We start from the raw sequence: 20,039 nt of genomic DNA, 5'->3' as shown, positions 1-20,039 counted from the left end.
ATTTACATACATACAGTTATTATTTACATAACAATCGACATTTTAAACGAATTCCTCGATTGGTTTTACACAAGTTTGTCTTTTAAATTTTGTCATACACGAATATACGATGAATAAGTATTCATTTATTAGGTTATATATATTGTTAAAACTAATTGCCATAAATATCAATTTTCAATTTAGGTACCTATATATCTAACAAGTTTACCTATTACCTACCTACCTACTATTATAATAAGTAATCTAAAACACAGTTTAAATTTTTTTAGTTTAACTTTTAAATTTAAAAATCTTTGTTAAAGATAATAATTATTTAAAACAGGTAAAACAAGTTTTAATTTTTTTACTTTTTGTAACTTTATAGACTGGTTTTGAAGTATAATTTGCTATACCATTGATACATTAAACATTATAATGTTCATTAATCTGATATCTCAATCTAATCAATGTATTATATACATTTATACCCTTATACATATATAGGCATTATTTTAATACATATTTAGTAAATAATAATGCATTATCATTGTACAATACTACCCTATATATACATATACCTAATGTGTGTGTGTATATATGTAATATACCTATACAACCAAGAATGTTTTTTATAATCTTTGATGGTTTTAATTTGTAAATTCGGTAAAACCTATAAATAAATAATGTTTCTTAAAAAATGTAATTATTATCCAGCAATTATCCAATTTGTATCAACTTACCTACAACTATAACAATTATACTTTCGATATCTGCGGAATAGGGTGGCACGGCAACCACGAATATGCGAATTCTGCGATTAATTCGCAAAATATAAATTGAAATAAAAATGCTGTTATTATATTATAAAAAAATTGAATAAGTACTCCCTGTTTTTTTATTTAAACATTCATACAATATATTATATATAAATAACATTTACATTAATTTTTTCATAAAAACATATATTGAGAATAAACAATTTTTTTTAGTACCTACTGTAGGTACATAGTTCCATGGAAGATTATGGGTAATCCACACATAATCTGCACGTGGAATTTACTATACTATCTTTAACATAATTAAAATATTATTTTATGTTTATTATACATTTATAGGTAGGTACTTGCCCACTAAATTAAAGTTTGAAACTATAATTTTTATATAATTTTGATTAATATTATTATTTATTATATTAACACACTACTTAATAGTGTATAGGCACTTTTAAGATAACCTAATTCACGTTTTAACAATATGTTACTAATATTTGTACGAGTCTTATTATTATTATACTATATTTATACATTAAAATATTAATTATAGCATTGTTTAATTAAAATAAAAACCAATGGGGTCAATAATATACAATTTCAATATGATTTATTAAACGAACAATGCCTTGAAAATATTAGTAGGTGTAGGTATCTGTATTGCATGTAGCGTTACGTTATTTAAAAATAAATTTATAGTAAAGGTACTTATACGTTCAGCACATTACTCTAGATTAGTAATTTATGTATTTCTATTGAATTTGGATTGCATTTTGTAAAATCTAAACTACAGTATACTAAAATGACATTAAGGTGGAAAAATAAATATGAAATTATACCACGTAAATTTAAAATTTTACTTTGGTTCTTATTAATAGTCTTAGTACTATTAGTAGACCTATCTTAGTTATTAAAGCATAATGTTTAGTTCCTCCCATAAGTATATACCTATAATTGAGTTACTTGTATACTTGATGGATTACTATTTTGTATACTAATGTTGTACAGTGCTACAGGGTGTACATTTTACTGTAATGTATACAAATACATATCATAATATTATATTTCAGACTATATAGTGGTGGAATATACATTAACAGATTCATGCATGGATTGGAAGGTTCAAACCCGTCTGTTTCATTTGAAGTTCAGTAGTTCTAGCTTATAATTGGCTAACAACCATTTATCGATTAATACGCACAAATTCTCAATTCCCAGCTAAATTTCTTACGTTTTTTTATGAATCATTTTGCATACTTTATCGGTTAATGCGATCAAACTGCGTACCTAGTCCCTTTGAAAACGCATTAAGTAATTTCTACTGTTGCTTATTTAACTGATAATATATGCAACTTTATTATGGTCTTACCTTTTCAATTTGATTTTAATAGATTTTGATGAGATGAACAAAAGTCAGTTTATATCCATCACGTAAAGTATTTTTCACAACTTAAAAGGTCTACAAGGTGTATAGTTTAAATATGGACAATATAATGATTATATACAATATACATTATACATATACCTAATATTATATTACAAAATATTTTAAAATTTTAAAATTAAAATTAAACTAATTAGATACAAATATTATTCACATCAAAACTCTGCTTTTTTTAGACAAATCGCAAATACAAAAAAATTAAACATTTTTTCTATTAAGAGATTTTTTAGTTTTTTTTTTTTTGTTGGCTCATGATGGTAATTGAACTTGATTTCCATGTCTGTAAAGCTTTTTCATCCTATTCCAGTAATCACTAACAGTGAACAGTCATTAAACTAACGTCCCATCGACTTTTATATTATCTTTCTATATCTATTACACTCCAAAAAATCGTTAATTTTCTTAAAAACCTACAATTTGTATTGCCAAAACATTTTGATAGCATATTATTCTTAAAACAAACATTTTTAAATATAAGTTAAACTTTCTTGAAATATTTCACCTTTCACTAAAATGCAAATTTGTGGTTCCATCGAATAATTTTTCTTTGCGAGCTTTGGTCAGATAAGACTGTGAATTTGTTACAGACCATTTGTATTCAGCTTAATTATACCTAACTTAATGAAAAAATATGCAGAAGGGTAGTACCTAATAATTTTAATGAATCAACTAGTTGTTTACAAATTACATTTTTAGTTCCCGGAGTTAATTATAGATATTATAAAGATAATACTTAATTTAATTCAATATGTATTCGAAGGTTAATTTGTTACGCATGGAATTTAATTAAGAAGTTGTCGCAATAATATTGACTGCGGATAAATTTCTCATATGCCATATTACACTCTTTAATATTATATTATATTTGCTACACCCTGTAAACCTAACTGATGTTTTAAGAAAACTTAACATAATAGAGACAAACTGACTTCATATTTAAATTTAATTCAGTGCATAAAATATATAACAAGTAATAATCAAGAGTTTAATTTATGATTAATCAATAAAAATTTTTTTTGTAAATATGTACAATATAAAAAAAAAATGAATCAATAAAATGCATAAAATTGTCCCAATATGAATGTTCCACGCAGTATAACCACATTTTAAGAGACGATAAAAAAATAGATTTCAGATTCGAAATCAGCGAAAAAAATTATTAAGTATTTTAATACAAACAATATAAAAATATTTTACAATACTGCTGCAGTCAATCACTTATTTTTGAAACAAATATATTCGAAAACCTATTCTCACATCCCAAGTAAATTGCATCCTTTAAAAGAAGTAAGAATGGACTATGATAATATTTAGTGGTTTTTGATTTATAGGAAAATAATTTCAGTTCTATTCCGAGAAATTCAGAAAGTGACAAAAAGCAATTTCTCCCACGATGTCTTTTAAAACATTCGTAACGCTGACACAACAATGCGTTAAATAAGCGTACACCATGAGTTTAGCTTACATAACACGCTGAAATAGGTTATATTGCTTTAAATGGAAATTGTACAAATTATTCAAGACCATAATATAATACTTATATACATACCTGTATCATAGTTAAATAAATATAGAATAAGCATGGGGTAAAAAATTTTGATTAAAAGTATAAATGTTCATAGGTATCAAGTTGTCGCTAATATCCATGTTTATGATCGTTTTAAGAAAAATATACCATCTGATGATTTTTGTACAGTCAATAAATAAACGTTTATTATTAACTACCTATCAGTAATTATTACGCAATTAATTGGTTTAATATAATACAAATTGTGTTGGTATTTTATTATTGAGAAATAATACAAAATAATATATAAAATAAATTATTGTAATACCACGTTAATTGTCTTATAAATAAATATTTTTGTAATTGTATAATTTTACTACAATATACTATATTTTCTATTCTACGTTATATTACGACAATAAGTTGAATAGGTAAAAAAACAACGCTACTTTACAATTATTAAATTAGGTTTTTACTCTATTGTTTATTTTGCTTATTGTTTTGGGACCTTCAGAAAATTTTTCTTCGTTTACATATTTAATGTACTCATATACTTAGAATCGTCTAGGACATATTTAAATTTTATCTCAGACTAAATAAAGATGATTTTCCAACAATATTTTAGCAAGGATAAAATATGTATAGGCTATTTAGTATTTATGAAGTTTAAATAACTAAGTATGGAATAATATTGTCCTGTAGCCAATTTTTTATCACCAAAGTTTATTACTAAGAATGGTCTCAAGGAGTATAGCTCTGCAATGGCTTTAATATTTTATATACTTTAATAATTTATGTATGTACCAACGACTTAACCTACTAAACAATTTACGTTTTAGATTTTATAAATTATAATTTATTACATTTTGAAGATCAGGGACACTATTTTGTGTCATATTGCGTTGTGTAGGTAGGATATTGAGAATATTTCGCAACTAACTAAAAAAATAATATCACTAAATAATAAATTACATTTTTATCTAAATATTGACTCATTCATTATCTTACTAATACATGGATACGTCTTACTACACAAACACTCAAAATACCTATATATGCAGAATTCGTCACTATTCATTTTATTCAAGACTTAAGTCCAAGATTATTTTACAATTTATTAATGAGACAAATCATAATACTAAAGCATATATTATCAGTTTATAATAATGTAAAGGCTATTATAAAAATACCTATCCGAAAATAGGTCAGTTTTGAGAATAAAAATTACAATCTTTTCTAAAACAATACAAATGAATAATCATAATTATTTTTGTTTAGAATAAATTTTTTTTTGTTTGAAGAATTTACATCTTGTTGATCGTGATTTCAAACCATTATTTTTTACACTTCAGTGATGTGTTTAGAGACAATTGATTAAAAAAAATTATCTAAAACGTGATAAGTGAACAAGAGAATAGCTGGTACACTTTACACCTACGTGCAATTATGTACAAATTTCAATTTGTTTAAGCATAACCTATTATTTTAAATATTTTACAAATCATTTAAGTAAAAGTATAATTTACGTGTTTATTCCATCTACAACCAATAATACATTTTTTTTAAACTTATTTTGATTTAACTTTTAATTAATTAAAGAATAATTTTGTTTTGATTTTAATACCAGTGTTTAAATAATTTAATACATAAATACAATACATATAACTAAACCAATTACAGCACGAATAAAATAATCATTTAAAAATTGTAAGAGAAATATTTGATCCATCGGAATAATTTTAAAATATTTTTAAAATACAAAAATGTTGGTACCCATACAATTGAACATTTAAAACAGGACTAATTCATATTGTGTCTGATTTCATTGTCCAATGACCACCAGTTATTGTAATATATAATACATTTACTTGTAGGTTTACAATAATGTCAACTGTATTATGTAAAAAAGATGTTTGTGCTGTATACAAATAATGAGTATTACCTTAAACGGAGTGATTGAAGAATTCGTTATAAGCCCACAGCTTATGAATAATATTGTATTTGAAATAGATTTTTACAATATTTCAAATACTCACTAACTAGTCAAATATGTATCAAATAAATTACTTATAGATCAATCTATATAACAAAACAAAACTTATTTCTAAACTCAATCCTGACCTATCACATGAGTCATACGAATATTCTCAACTTATGAAAGTTGCATTAATCTTTCAATAAACATATTATTATATAAATTTTTATAAAACATCGCTTTCGTAATATTTTAACTTAAAATACCATTATTATATAGATATAATAGATAAATGTTCCAGTATCTGCAATCAAATAAATACATAATCAATAATTACACTTACCTACTTAAATCTAAAATAAATAAAAAGAGTTTATACAACAGTAAAATATATACAATTTTATAGACCTGAAGTTAAATTAAAAATCTTTTGATACTTATCCCACGGGTTCTTAACTTACCAACCATATTACAATGTATGGACAAATATTAATTCTTTATTTTTGAAAATTGTCCAAAAGTTGACTCGTGTTCACGAGCTGTTTAATGCCAAAAAATCAAATAGTTTTCTAGTATGAATATTTAAGTTATTTCGACCTGATCTATGAAACTAAGTTTTTTGACATCACAATTTCATACATATTTTACCACCAATAATCAATATTAATTTCAGATACATAAATGTAGATACATGGTATATTCGTATATTATTTTGTTGTTAATATTATGTACATTAAATGTTTAGAACTGCTACAATATTATAAAATAGTATCATTTATATTAAACACCAAACATTGAAATATTTGAAGACAAAATGTCCAATTAGTAAAAATTATTAATAGACTTTCAACAGCAAACATACAAGGAAATAACTTACTATATTATTATAACACAAAAATACGATATTTAAAAGTCAAATGAGTTGAAGTAAATTAAATGCACATCCGTATAATATGTTCCTAATCCTAAATAACTGCTTATTTAATATTTATAAAAAAACACAAACAATATAATAAATGTATAGGTAAGCTAAAGTGTTAAATACAAATTAATGAATCATTTTATGAATGGACTCGTTTAGGCTAAATTTTGTTTGTCAATAATTTAGGTCATTGAATAAAAATAGGTAAATGTAAACTGAAACTCTTGTCACTTGCGTGATGCGCCAAGCCAATACATTGTTTGGAAGTTTGGCAAAAATATACATACACAACTACACAAGTGATGCAATTTTGACACAAGGAAACAAACCAATTATTATTTCCGAACATCCATGTAGAAAGATTAAATGTTGAGTACAGAATTTTTAATTTAATTATTAAAAAAAATCGAGTAAATTATAATTTATAACCGACAATAAATAAAAATATACATAATCTTATTCTCATAATATAATACTTAACGAATTTTACTCGAACGTAATATACAATTTAAAAACTCATTGCAAGGTAAAAATATGTATATATGTATTATAATTATATTTACACCTAGAAGTTTATCAAAATTCAATTAAATATAAACATAATAAATAACTAATAAGTGATCGTTTTTAACGGTTGTTATGGTACGTTGTTGTTTGGATAAGTATAAAAGTAGTTTAAATTTAGTAGGTAGAATTAAAGTACATTCGCTGGGAGGACTTTTCTCTCTGTATTTTTTCTGTCATTATTTATTATTTTTGTTACTTAAGCTACTTGTTCTAGTTGAAGCAGATGGCATACTATAGAATTTAAAAAAAATTTAGTAGATACCATACTACCACTGTACCAAGTGTCCAGGTAAGTATATTTTCCCCCAACCTAAATAAAAACGTACCGTAGTTATATTTAATATTTAATGTAGAACTAAAATATGTTCCTAATCATCTTATACTTCATTAAGAATACTTCTCAATAAGAAAATAAATCAGATAATAATGAGTAGATCTGTTTAGGATTATTCAATGCTGTAGTAAGTGGGCCAGATGTGGCCCGTGGACCACAGTTAGGAGATTCCTGTTCTAGAAGTATATACACTTACGACTTAACTTCTAAAAAAATTGAAGGCTTATATTTATAGGAAGTAATATTTAATTGTCTATATCTTTTTCGTTTATCCATACTAAGAGATAATATATTTAGATGTACACAAAATGTGCACACTTTTAATTTTCGTAATTTCAATTCAAATTAAACCGCTTAAAATTTTAAAATTCACTTATATCTTAAATGAAAATGATTGCAGTGCTATAATTACTATACTAATAAAATATACCATATTCCTACCAGTATTGTTTTCAATGTAAGTAAAATATATAGCCAATATATGTTCTTAACTTTTAAAAAATTGGGAAAAGTTTTTAAATCAAAACACATAATATTTAAGAATAATATATACGTTGAAACTAAATAACACAAAAGTAAATTTTACAAACAAAATAATTATTAGGATTATAATTAATAAATAATTAGTAATACGTCAATAATCAACCATTATAAATAATAAGTAGGTATAATTTAGCACGTATAAGGATTTGGATATTATATTGTTTTAGATCTATCTAAAAATAAATAATGCTTGAAGAAAATACATGTTAAATACAAAAGCAAAACCGTTTAATTTAAGACATATGATTGATGATTATGCAAACTCAAAATAAATCGTTACTTTAAATCAAATTAAAAAATAACTGAATTGGGACAACTTTTACATAGAGAGCTCAGGTTAAAGACCACTAAGATTTTAGTTTGATTTCATAAACAGAAATCTACTATAGGTACATACTATAGTCATGACTTTGCTTGCATATATAAACTTCTATAACAATCACTCCAGGGAGTCTATGTAATTATTAAATTCTACTACCGTTTCAACAATTATAGTTTATGAATATTGACATGTATTTTAAAATAATAATAATATGTATACTATACCTAGGTATAAATGTATAATACAGTGAAACCTCTGCATACAGATACTCCTTAATAACAGACTATATAATAATAATTTTAAATTTTCAGCAGAAGTACGTCATATATAACTTCATAAGTTAGAGTAAATAGCCCTAAAGGGGGCGTACATCATTCTCGTATTTGATGACTCCGTCCTGCAGGGTTTCTGAACCCTATAATAATAATACATGATATATACTATTATACCGAATTTTACGTACAGAAGAAATCATTTTACACTATTATCAAATTTAAATGTAGGAATATCATCCCCAGGATTATAATTTTGAAAGATTTTAAGAGCATTTTTAAATCTATATAACAATTGGTAGTAACACCAACCATAACTAACCTCACAGAATACAAAATATTGAATACAACATAAACGAATACCAATAAACTATTAAAATATACGTAGTTTTATGCCATAATATAATATTAACATTTATTAATATAACATTGAACATTATCAATTAATAAATTATAACGTTTAAAAATAATATTTGAAAGATTAATATATATATATGCTCTGTAAAATAATCTGTACAAATCAAGTAAGTATACCTAAAATTAAATTAATCATTCGTCGTTACTCTTTAACAATATTACCGTGACTATAAACACTTAAAAAACAATTATTATTTTTGTGTACGGTGCATAATATACATCAGAACTCGGGAGGTGCCAGGTGTGGTTGTGAACCTTACTCATGTTTTGACCTCAACAGTTACGAATATTTGATGGCAATAATAATATTATTATTACTCTTTTATTGGAAAGGGAGAATAAACATACACGATAGAGCAACTGTTATGAATAATAATATAATTTAATTTTTCCAATCAACTCCATTGCTCAGCATTACAGATTTCAGTAATTAAATGTTTATATATAATTAATAAATTCGGAGATAATTGTATTCTAAATCAATGACCCTAATAATATGAGTTTACCGTTTATACGCAACATCTAATCAAAAATGTAGTCAACCATATAAGAAACATACAAATAATTTAAATATTAATTTTGCACTGTTGAAAATCAATCTACAAATAATCATACGATAGCATTCAATAGTATACGATGAATATAGGTTTATTATTTAATATTATGAAAAATATAAAATCTATACCTAGTACATATGTTACGGGCAAAAGTCAAAATCGGGCAAATCTCAGAAGTGCCCGGGGCAAAACGCGAACTGCCCACAATCCTTGGGCGAAATGTCTTATTTTGGCTTTTGCCCGAGCGAACCTAGTTATGACCAACCTCATTTGGACAAAACCGTAGGGTCTTAAATAACTTCACTAATATTAAATATAAATAAATAATAATCATAAAATACTGTAAAAATATAATTGAATACACATAAATAATAATGAAAAAATAATATTTTTGTTTATTTGTTGCTACACATATTAGAGTGATTAGACTCATGGCATTTAGTAATACACAAAATATTTTGTTGTTTACATTAGCATCTTCTCGTAGTGCACTTAGTTTTGGAAGAACAAAAAATTAATCTTTGTCCTCTATTTAATGAATTTTGAACTCTAGCAGTCCTCGATAGTATTTCGATTTTCGGTACATCAACGCAAGTAATTAAATGTTCCTTGCACTGAAATATTTGGTTTCTAGCCTAACCTAGAGATGACAAAATTCCAGTTTTGGTTCCTAATTTATAGAATCCATTGTCAGCAATACCAATATAACAGCTAACACATTATTTGTATCGACTTTTTGTCTATCAACATAAGGCCTAGAAATTGCACTGTCGTTAAGACTGTTAGAGGTGGGAATTGATTTTCGATGAATTAATAAGATTTTTTTGGTCATTTATAATCATAATAAAAATCACTATTCGTATTAAATATTAGCGAACGTATTTAAGACACTACTGTTTTACCTTTACGATAAAAGTCAGTATACGGTTTTTCCCAAATTTGAGGTTGGTCATAACTAGGTTTGTCCGGTCAAAAGCCGAAAAATGACATTTTTCCCAAGGGTTGTGGGCAGTTCACGTTTTGCCCGGGCATTTCTGAGGTTTGCCCAATTTCGACTTTTGCCCGTAACACATACACCTAATGAGAAATAAAACCCGTATCTACAAGGCTAAACCTAAATATAAAATAATTAATTAACAAAACAAAACAATGCAATATTGATAAGTTTGAAAAATATTATAAGTTGACTGTTTTATTTAGGCTTTACTTAATATTAAGTAATATCAAATACCATAAATAATATTAAATCATATCAATTTAAATCATAATAGGAAAATATATGAATCATTAATATTATACAAAATACGAATCAGTATTAAATATTATACCATGCATTGTTTAGTTTTATAAAAATACATAAGTATATGATAATTATGTAAGTAATTAATCACTTTTATTTTCAACAAGTCGGAAAATACATGCCAACTTCCTGGTTTTTAATGTTTCTATAATGTAATTTATGAGGTGAAAATGAAATATAACCAATAGTTATTACACATGACATTTAATAACATTTATTGCCTAACCAAATTAAATAAATTAAAATTGATATTACCTAAAATGATTTTCACACATAAACGATATTGTAATTTGTGAGTAATTATAATCTAAAAGTATAAATGTATTAATTAACTGCTAATGTACTAAATCATAGACCTATACATATTAAACAAGACATTTATTATAGTTTAAAACATAATAGTGATAAATTTCGACTGATTAAATAAATTAATGACTATAAATGTTTCAGAAAAATAAAACAAAGTTTCTCATTAGTGCGGCTCAGTAATAAACAAAAAGTTAGAAAAAAAGTTGAAAGATTTTTTAAAGGGAGGTTATTACGGAATTAGTGAAAGGTATTTGAAGAAAAAATATATTATGCCTACCTGGAATAGACGGTAATTAGGAACCATGTACAAAGAATATCTGACGAGAATATTAAGGTGAATGTGTGACGAGACTAACGAGAGTCAAGACAAGAGATCAATTTAAACATGTACATTACAATATTAGAGGTACGATGCCGTAAAGTCAGTGTCTAAGGAAATAATTCAAACAAATTATGGTATCCCTCATCCGTTTCAACAGATGGAGTATAAGATGTAGGTAAGTAGGTACCTATAATATTATTATTTATTATATGAGTACATTTACCTAACACCGATAATAAATGGAATGGAAATCAAAAATATACGGGAATCAAAAATTGACATGATACGTATTTCAAATAAAGTCAATTATTACAAAAGTGGGAACTCTTAAAATTTTAAAAGATCCACTATTTATCTATTGATAAAACAAATTAAATTATGGTCTTAGAATTGGTCGTTTGAAATCTTCTACAGCCTGGAGCAAAACTATTAACTTTAAGCGTTTATTCCAAGTGTAGAATTTCTACATACTATGAAAAACTATTATATAGGACCACCTTGCAACTTTTTTTCTAATAAGCGGTATAATTGACCGATTCCGGTCTTCAATGCAGACTTCTATGTTCTACTTGTAAACTAAATTATACGGAAAACATTCAAGGCTTCAAATCACTTTTCATTGGTATTCAGTACAAAACAATAAAATCTTTGGACAAGATTTATGTGAAAATCGTTTTCACGTCAAATTATGTCAAGTTGCATAAAAATGTATTAATTTAATGATTCACTAGAATTTAAAAGACTGATCATGGGGCACTATAAATCATGTTTAAGGGACTATTAACTCACTGTTAATTCATTAAAATATGTTGAGCTCGATGTTTAGCCATTGTTTATGCAACCCACCCGGATATTTTTAAATGTATTGGAAAGGTTGAATTAATGTTTTACTTTAACCTGACTAGTCCATTTTAAACTAGCCTCATTCATGTTAATGATTTTATAGGGTCATAGGAAAACTATTTAAGAGTGTTTAGAAGGTTAAAACTGAAAGTATCAAGGGAAATATTATTATATTTTTCATTAAGAACTTCATTGAGCCTATGAGCTAGGCAGTTGACACGTGTTCGAGAAACCTTGGAAACCTAGTTTCGGCAGCCAACTTTTTCGATCAATCAATATTCAATACAGACCTTAGTGCCTACTTTAACTTTCAGAATGCATGCACAGAGTTCTATTGACCGGAAAATATAATCAAAATGATAAGATATAAAAAATTAACTGAGTAAAAATATTTTGAATTTATACTAATTATTAGGTACAACGTATTTTTTAAGGTTGACTCTATTCTTAAAAAATACTTAAGTGATTTTTTTTATTCAGACACTTACATATATTAATTGTATTTGGTAATAATTAATTTAGAAACCGTATGCTATCTAATATATTGAACATAAAGTGTACATAAATATATCAATGAATATAATATAAGGAGAAGGTGTACTTGTAATACAAAATTATAGAATTAATAATTGTATACGTGATAACAATTATTTATTTTCACTAAATTATTCTAAGGTGAAATAATATTATAGTTTAACATTATATTTGAGTTCGTGTATTTGTATTCTGTATTTTTTTTCGAGGGGGGGGGAGAGCTGAACACAATGTGACATGGTATATATGAATTAAGTAAATTAACATTTGACATTTATACATGACGAAGACACAATATATTATTATTAGCAACTTCAACAAATGATAAAGTTAACTTCATACAAATAGTCATAAATATTTTAATCCATAAATAAATTGATCTAATCGTAGACTAGATTTGAAATATTAAAAATGAATAGTTTCTAGTTAGCCTACGGCTTAATACGGATTCCCCACCTAGTCTGTTAACATGGTTCAAATGTGATCAAAAATAAAGTAACAATCAAAATAGATTACAATGTTGGTGTTTGAGTATTTTAATTTTAAATACACATATGAAGTAACTCTCAGTTATTTAATATTGAAATAGTATTTGTGTGGACCAATTTTCAACACATTTGTTTTTATTATATTTTCATAAACAATAACCACTGAAGGTCACCATCGTTCTCTTCTGAAGAGTTAGGGTCAAGAACCTTCAAACGTTTACAAAAAAAAACTACGAAATTATCCAATTTTAATTCAGTGCAAGTGACTTACATTGGTATTAAACCCGAACCCGATATTATTACATATAAACACACGATAAACCATTGGTTTACTCGTCAACGCCAATAAATTATAGGGGATCGGGGCAATTCGAATAATACCGGTGTTACCGACAGCTAGTGGTTACTAAAATGCGTTGTGTTCACTCTACTCACTAAAGTTATAAAACTACTAAAACCATATATAGACTTATTAAATTACGAAAGTGTTATGAGTTTATGACGTATTTATATTTTTGATTTCTACGCCGCGACAAACCTTAAAATAATTAATGTTGCCCCCTCCAACCCTTTGATTTTGTATTATTATAAGTTATTAGTATTTTTTTACTGTCGGCCAATCAAGTTCACTGCAATAACGACGGAAGGTCAACGGCCTGCAGACCTGCAGTACTCATCCGCAGTGCAAATAAAATATCGTCGGTTACAACCACTTAATCGGCAGTCTAACAGAAAAAGAAATTCCGTTGGTAAATTTTACATTTTGATAATCGATGTCGGAAAATCGAAGTGGGTTATAGCTGAATTACATAAAAAGTGAAATTTGTCGAAAACTCGAAATTATTTACTATACTATTTTTTCCAAATGATAATATAAAACAATTTGAATCATAGAATCGAATAACATATTATTTTACCTATCTACTCATCAAGATTGACATGTATTCACCAAAATATATCATTAAGTCTTATCGTTTATCCATTATGTATGCTTATAGTTGTTTATAAAGTATCCGGGTAGTTATCTATCATAACGAAAATATTAACTATCATTTATCAATAAAAAATTCAGCATTTTAAAACCATAAAATATATTATTTTTAGACCATTATTCAACAATGTTAATTTAAGTTATGAATGTGCATAGGTAGCAAAAGTATTAAAAATATATTTATATTATAATGTTGCATATTATAAATACTAATTTTTAAGCATACAATAAATTATTGACGAACTTTTGTCTAAAATATATATCATATAATGCTTCACAATGACTTCCTTGGAATCATAATTCTTTACTGATATACATATTATGACGAGAAGGACGTTGGCATCTGCGACGAATAAATCAACAGTGGCACGAGAAAGCACTTTCATCAGGTCACAACGAGGTGTAGAATATCTCGATGATAACCCGGTCTATAGTCTATACCAACCAGTCACATTCAAATAGGCCGAAACCGCGGTAATGGTATGCGCGGATCAAGGTCACGCCAAATGAAAAGAAAAACAAATAAATCTGCACGGAACTTATGTAATAACACTCGAGCTGTGTGATGGTGGGGACAGGATACGGATGTCCGGCGAGAAATCTTCGTGTGTACGTATAATACAGTTTCCGATTAGCGAGCAATATTCTGCTGCAGTTATTGCATTTCGAACTCCGACCGTCAGCGATAATAGGAGCGGTCGTCGTTTTCTTGCCGGCGGGTTTACCGTCTATAAGCGTATCGAACCAGTTACACCCGACAAAAACAATTCACACGTTTGAACATAACATACAAGGATCATTTAATATAGGTATTTGTATATTGTGTAGAATATAATAACAACATTGTGATTCATCCGTCATAATCTTCCGGTGCTAATGCACATATACACAAGTCTCCCCGACGACCAAACGTCAACTAGAACAGTTCTACAGAATTCGTATTTTGGGTAAACCGATTTTTGGATTTTTGTGCGCGGGAGGAACAATGTAAACTAGGCAAGTGGGTCAGTGGTTTCAAATTCGGCGGGGAACTCGACAAATGACCCCGTGGGCGGCGTGTTTGGCGTTTTTCTTCTCTTCGAATTACGTGCACCGGTTTTCGCGGGCAGACCTCGCATTGGAATTTCGTTGATATTTTATATTTATAGCATTTCATTTAGAAACTGTAAGTACAACCACACGTGTAAGTTTAATTTAATAATATGTAACTATACGAAAATTGAACGTCTATATATGTGTACAGTCGATATGTACGTATACGGTCGAACGAACGTGACGTATTGTGGGTCTCGTCTAGTATATACATAGTGTCCTATCATGGTAAACACATCGAGCTCGTCGTGGTGTGTATAAAAAATTAAATAATATATATGCAATATGCATTTGTGAGCTGCATTATTATAACGTGATAACGTTATGTATATCTATTTGCAATTCATCAGTGTTCTTAATTATATGGTACTGTTAAGAAAACGCATAAAAAGTGAAATACCTATTTTACTATAGAGGTGTTGTGAACTACTCACCCTATGGTATCATCCAAGTATGTACCTACATTGATCTTTCAAAATAAAAAATTGGCACGTATTTCAAATTGGCAGATTCGTTAAAATGATGGTGAAAATGTGAGCCTCAAATTTGTATAAGTACATGCAACGCCATTATCATGCCTAACTGATGTTCTACTAAACGCGTGCAGTAGATAATTTTGACCACCTACCACTTAAAAGATAATAATTTAACAAATGCCTAATTTGTAGATTTGTAGAGTCGTTTATAACTTGAGACCATAATTTGGATAGGGTTGCTAAGGGACTAGCAGGGTGTACCTATTTACTTTGTCAGTTAACAGAACCCACCCACCGCCATTCTGAGCATCCGTGACTACTTGGTAAGCGGTGTGGGCGCAACAATATTGCATCATAATATACAAATACCGAGGACAAATATACCGTTAAAATATATCAGATCGGCTATGAAGTATGAATTAAATACTTTATACCTACGAGTATATACCTAACATTGATTTAAACATATTATATTCGTTTTCATCGTATATGTTTACGATCACATTTCCAGTTCAATGACCCCGAATTCATGCATTTGCTTTGACCCGATCACTCTCACTATAAAGTTTTAATTTTTACAGGGATCACTATTACAGAGCCTATCTATACGACCATCGAACTATTTTCCTGAATAATTCATAACTACATAAATGTTAGTACCTACATGTATACAGTAAAAACAGAGTTTGACGCACTGGGACTATAAATACCAATAGATATATTTATGTATACCTACGTATATACCTGTCGTATACTTAATGAGACGTCATTTGAATTTCCCAACGGTAAAAATAAAATGTCAGACAATAAAAAAAACGTCATCGGTTAAAAATTATCTTCCTGGGGCCATTTTATAAGGTCATATCACAATACAACCAAGAAGGGCGAATATTGTCACATTCTGATGAAAGGTGCGCCTTTGAGTAACTTTTTTAAGGTGTGTAATGTAATGTCAACGTAATACAGTTTATAATAAATAGTCGAGTGTGTTACAACACCTACACGACTCAATAACATTTTTTAATCGCATAATATTATAATATTATTAATACACTATAATATTAGGGTCATTTACACCGGGCGGCGATTTTCGTCGCCACCGCGGTTTCCTAGGAAAATCATCGCGTGCTCGCACTTATGGAGGCGAAAACACGTCGTCGCAGGCCTGAGAGGAAAAACACGTTTGGTGGACCGCACGAAAAAAAGTACAGGTAGGTTAGGCATCTAATTAGACAAAAACCGCGTTCGACGCGAAACGTTTATCGAATCAAATCGAAAGAATACGTATATTATAGAATACCTATACAACCCGTCATCGATCCCGCCCACCCACCACCCAACTGCCGGAGTGCCTACTGAATATTTAACAGGATCTCGATCGCGCGCGCCCGTCGTCCTCGAGACTGGCCAATTGGAACAATATTAAAACGATATTACGTCGTCGTCGGCAAGGACCGCGGTTAGGCGCACTGGTTTTTCCACAGGTTTTTCCATCGCATTATAGTACACCGATCTAGTATTATTCTCGGTATTATTATTATGATTACAACAATATATTATATTATTTATTCGCATACATAATTTATCGTGCTACATAATAATAATAATTCCGCGTACGTCAATATACTGTACGGGCAGAAAGAGAATGTTCCCTATTCCATAATCGCTGATCGATGCTGCCGTTCTCGGTTTCCGCGGTGGTCGGAATAAATCCTTGTACGACACAATTTATGCTATTATTAAAATGTACTACATTAGTGTACGGTGGTGTGTGCTGCGGTGCTATATAACCGACGAACGACTCATATCGGTCATTTCAATAATGTTCAATTTTCGACATGCCCTGCTCAGAATGAGGTCTCATTAGGTACATTTTTTGTTCGAAATGGGTGAAGCAGAGAGCGCAGCAATTAAAATAACCGAAAAATGCACTAAAAAATTGAACTAAAATTGTACAGGGGAAACGATATGTACCTATACGTGTTATAAAAATGATTGTAAAAAAATACTTAAATTTGTTAAGTATAGGTATACTGACTAAGTCAAACTTTACATTTGACTCCACCAATTTATATCTCACCCTCACCTATACTCCATAATATAGTATTCTACAACAAAAGCTCTAAGCCCTAGTAATCAATAATACGATTCATGATATTCTTCCGTTTCATATCTTTCATCGCGCCATTGAGAAAAGTTTCAACATTTGAACATGTATTGTGTTTAGAACCAACCTACGGAAATCTTCTAAATGCTTTTAATTTTACTTTACTCAGCAATTCTCATTATTCAATCTCATAACGATAATAAATATTTATTGATCTTAAAAAATAACTTAAATTACCACCACCCAATCAGAGACATCGACGTCTTATACTTGAAGGATGATATAAAAACATTATAGTCTTAAATTGAAATTCAGCGAATGACTATTATACAAGGCTAACTTTTTCAATAAAACTTTCAGTAGATATTATATTAGGTATCAGGTATGTAATGTGTGTCAAATGTGAGGATAATCACAAATCGATCTCCTGCACAAAATCGCTATATCTCCCAACATAATGTGCTCTCTGAAGTAAAGGACCATAACCTGTCAACTACAAAGGATTTATTATGTACAAGCAACTGACTTGCATGGACCAAAAATATCTTAAATCAAAAACATAAATGACCACCGCCATCCAACTCCACCAAGAATCCTAAACAGCCTACCACTGAAAATTCGTCAGAACCCCATTCTTATGCAAATGCAAATGAAGGTCGTAAATCATTTACATAATCCTGAGTCCTGATTACTATAAAGAACAATACAATCCGAAGTCCCTTGAATCAAGTCTCCCCGTCTCTATAATATTAGCTTTAAGCTTAATTTATTTTATTTTGCTTCATACAACCCACATCACTTGTGCTTATTGTAAATAATTGTAAATTGTAAACTGGCGCGGAACAAACACTCACGTTGTTGTATTGCAGTGATATCCTGTTGTACTCGTCCTGGTAAGCTTTTTTCGCCTTCCGCTTTTCAGCGCAAATGCCCGCGATCCGGTCCAGCGTGTTCTTCTCGATCCTGTCGCACACTGATCGTATGGCCCGACTGGCCGCGTCCAGCTCGTCCAGCAGCCGCTTCCAGGCACCGGCCATCAGGCTGCTGCCGGGCGCAGCGTCAACAGCACCACCGCCCGCGCCAGAGCCGCCGCCGCACTTGAAGCCGAGCGCACACACAGCGCTCAATGATGCGGCGTACTCGCGGTCGCACTTGAGCTTGCTGGTCACGCACCGGCGCATCACCTCCAGCATGCGGATCTCGGCCTCCTGCCGGCCCACCAGGGCCTCGTACTCGGGTTTGCCCTGGGCCGTCGCGTTACCGCCGGTGTACCCCATATCGGCCCTACGTGTGCAGGCCACTGTCCTCCGGCAAGTCACGTCATCGTTTCCTTCTCCACCGGCCGTCACCGACGCCGACTGGCGGTTATTATAGTATATTAACGTTTTACAACTTTTGTAACAATAATTAGGTAGGTGTATGAACGTATTTTTCGGGCGACCGTGCCAAGAAAACGAGACGTTAATAATGTAACGCGATTAATATCGTCACGACAATGTACAAAATAATATTATTACATCTATATACGCGGGTGTATATTTTTTTATTATTATCATGTATTTATACGCGAAACGAACAACGCACACCAGAGAACAGCGGACGACCCACACGAGCAATGTGCCGCACAAGACCCAAACCCAACTGTACCTACTGCCGAGTGCCGACTGCTGACTGCCCGCCGCTGGTCGACGCGGAATTAACGAGTGTGTCGTCGACCGTCGTTGAGGACCGAGCACGGAGCAGCAACGAAAATAAACACGGCGCGGATTGTATGCCGCCGCCAGTGCTGCCAACGTGATCGCCGAGACCGCCGCCGCAGCCGCCTGCGCGGTGTGTGGACCGCGGAGGAGGCGGACGAACGTGTTTTCGACGTCTGAAGAAGGCGTCTGAAATCTGCACCTAAACGCTCGTTTTTGTTTCCTCTTTGTTGTCGATTTCGTGTCCGCGTTATTATCGTAATTTATTTTT

The 20,039-nt window shown here is 29.8% G+C and overlaps 1 protein-coding gene across 3 annotated transcripts in view; it reads right to left on the bottom strand.

Annotated features, from left to right (window-relative positions):
- Nucleotides 1-19,777, bottom strand: part of LOC111040063 (tyrosine-protein kinase Fer) — a 35,154-nt gene extending 15,377 nt beyond the window's left edge. For all 3 annotated transcript variants that reach the window (XM_022323794.1, XM_022323785.1, XM_022323804.1), the window contains exon 1: nt 18,926-19,777. In XM_022323794.1, coding sequence (XP_022179486.1) covers nt 18,926-19,348 — 423 coding nt within the window. In that variant the 5' untranslated portion in view covers nt 19,349-19,777. The remainder of the gene's footprint in view (nt 1-18,925) is intronic.
- Between the last annotated feature and the right edge of the window lie 262 nt (nt 19,778-20,039).

The sequence above is a fragment of the Myzus persicae genome, unplaced genomic scaffold (genome assembly GCF_001856785.1).
Source record: "Myzus persicae strain clone G006 unplaced genomic scaffold, MPER_G0061.0, whole genome shotgun sequence".
Lineage (NCBI taxonomy): Eukaryota > Metazoa > Arthropoda > Insecta > Hemiptera > Aphididae > Myzus > Myzus persicae.
Note: the sequence above shows the minus strand (reverse complement) of the source record. Positions and strands in the feature narration are given on the sequence as shown.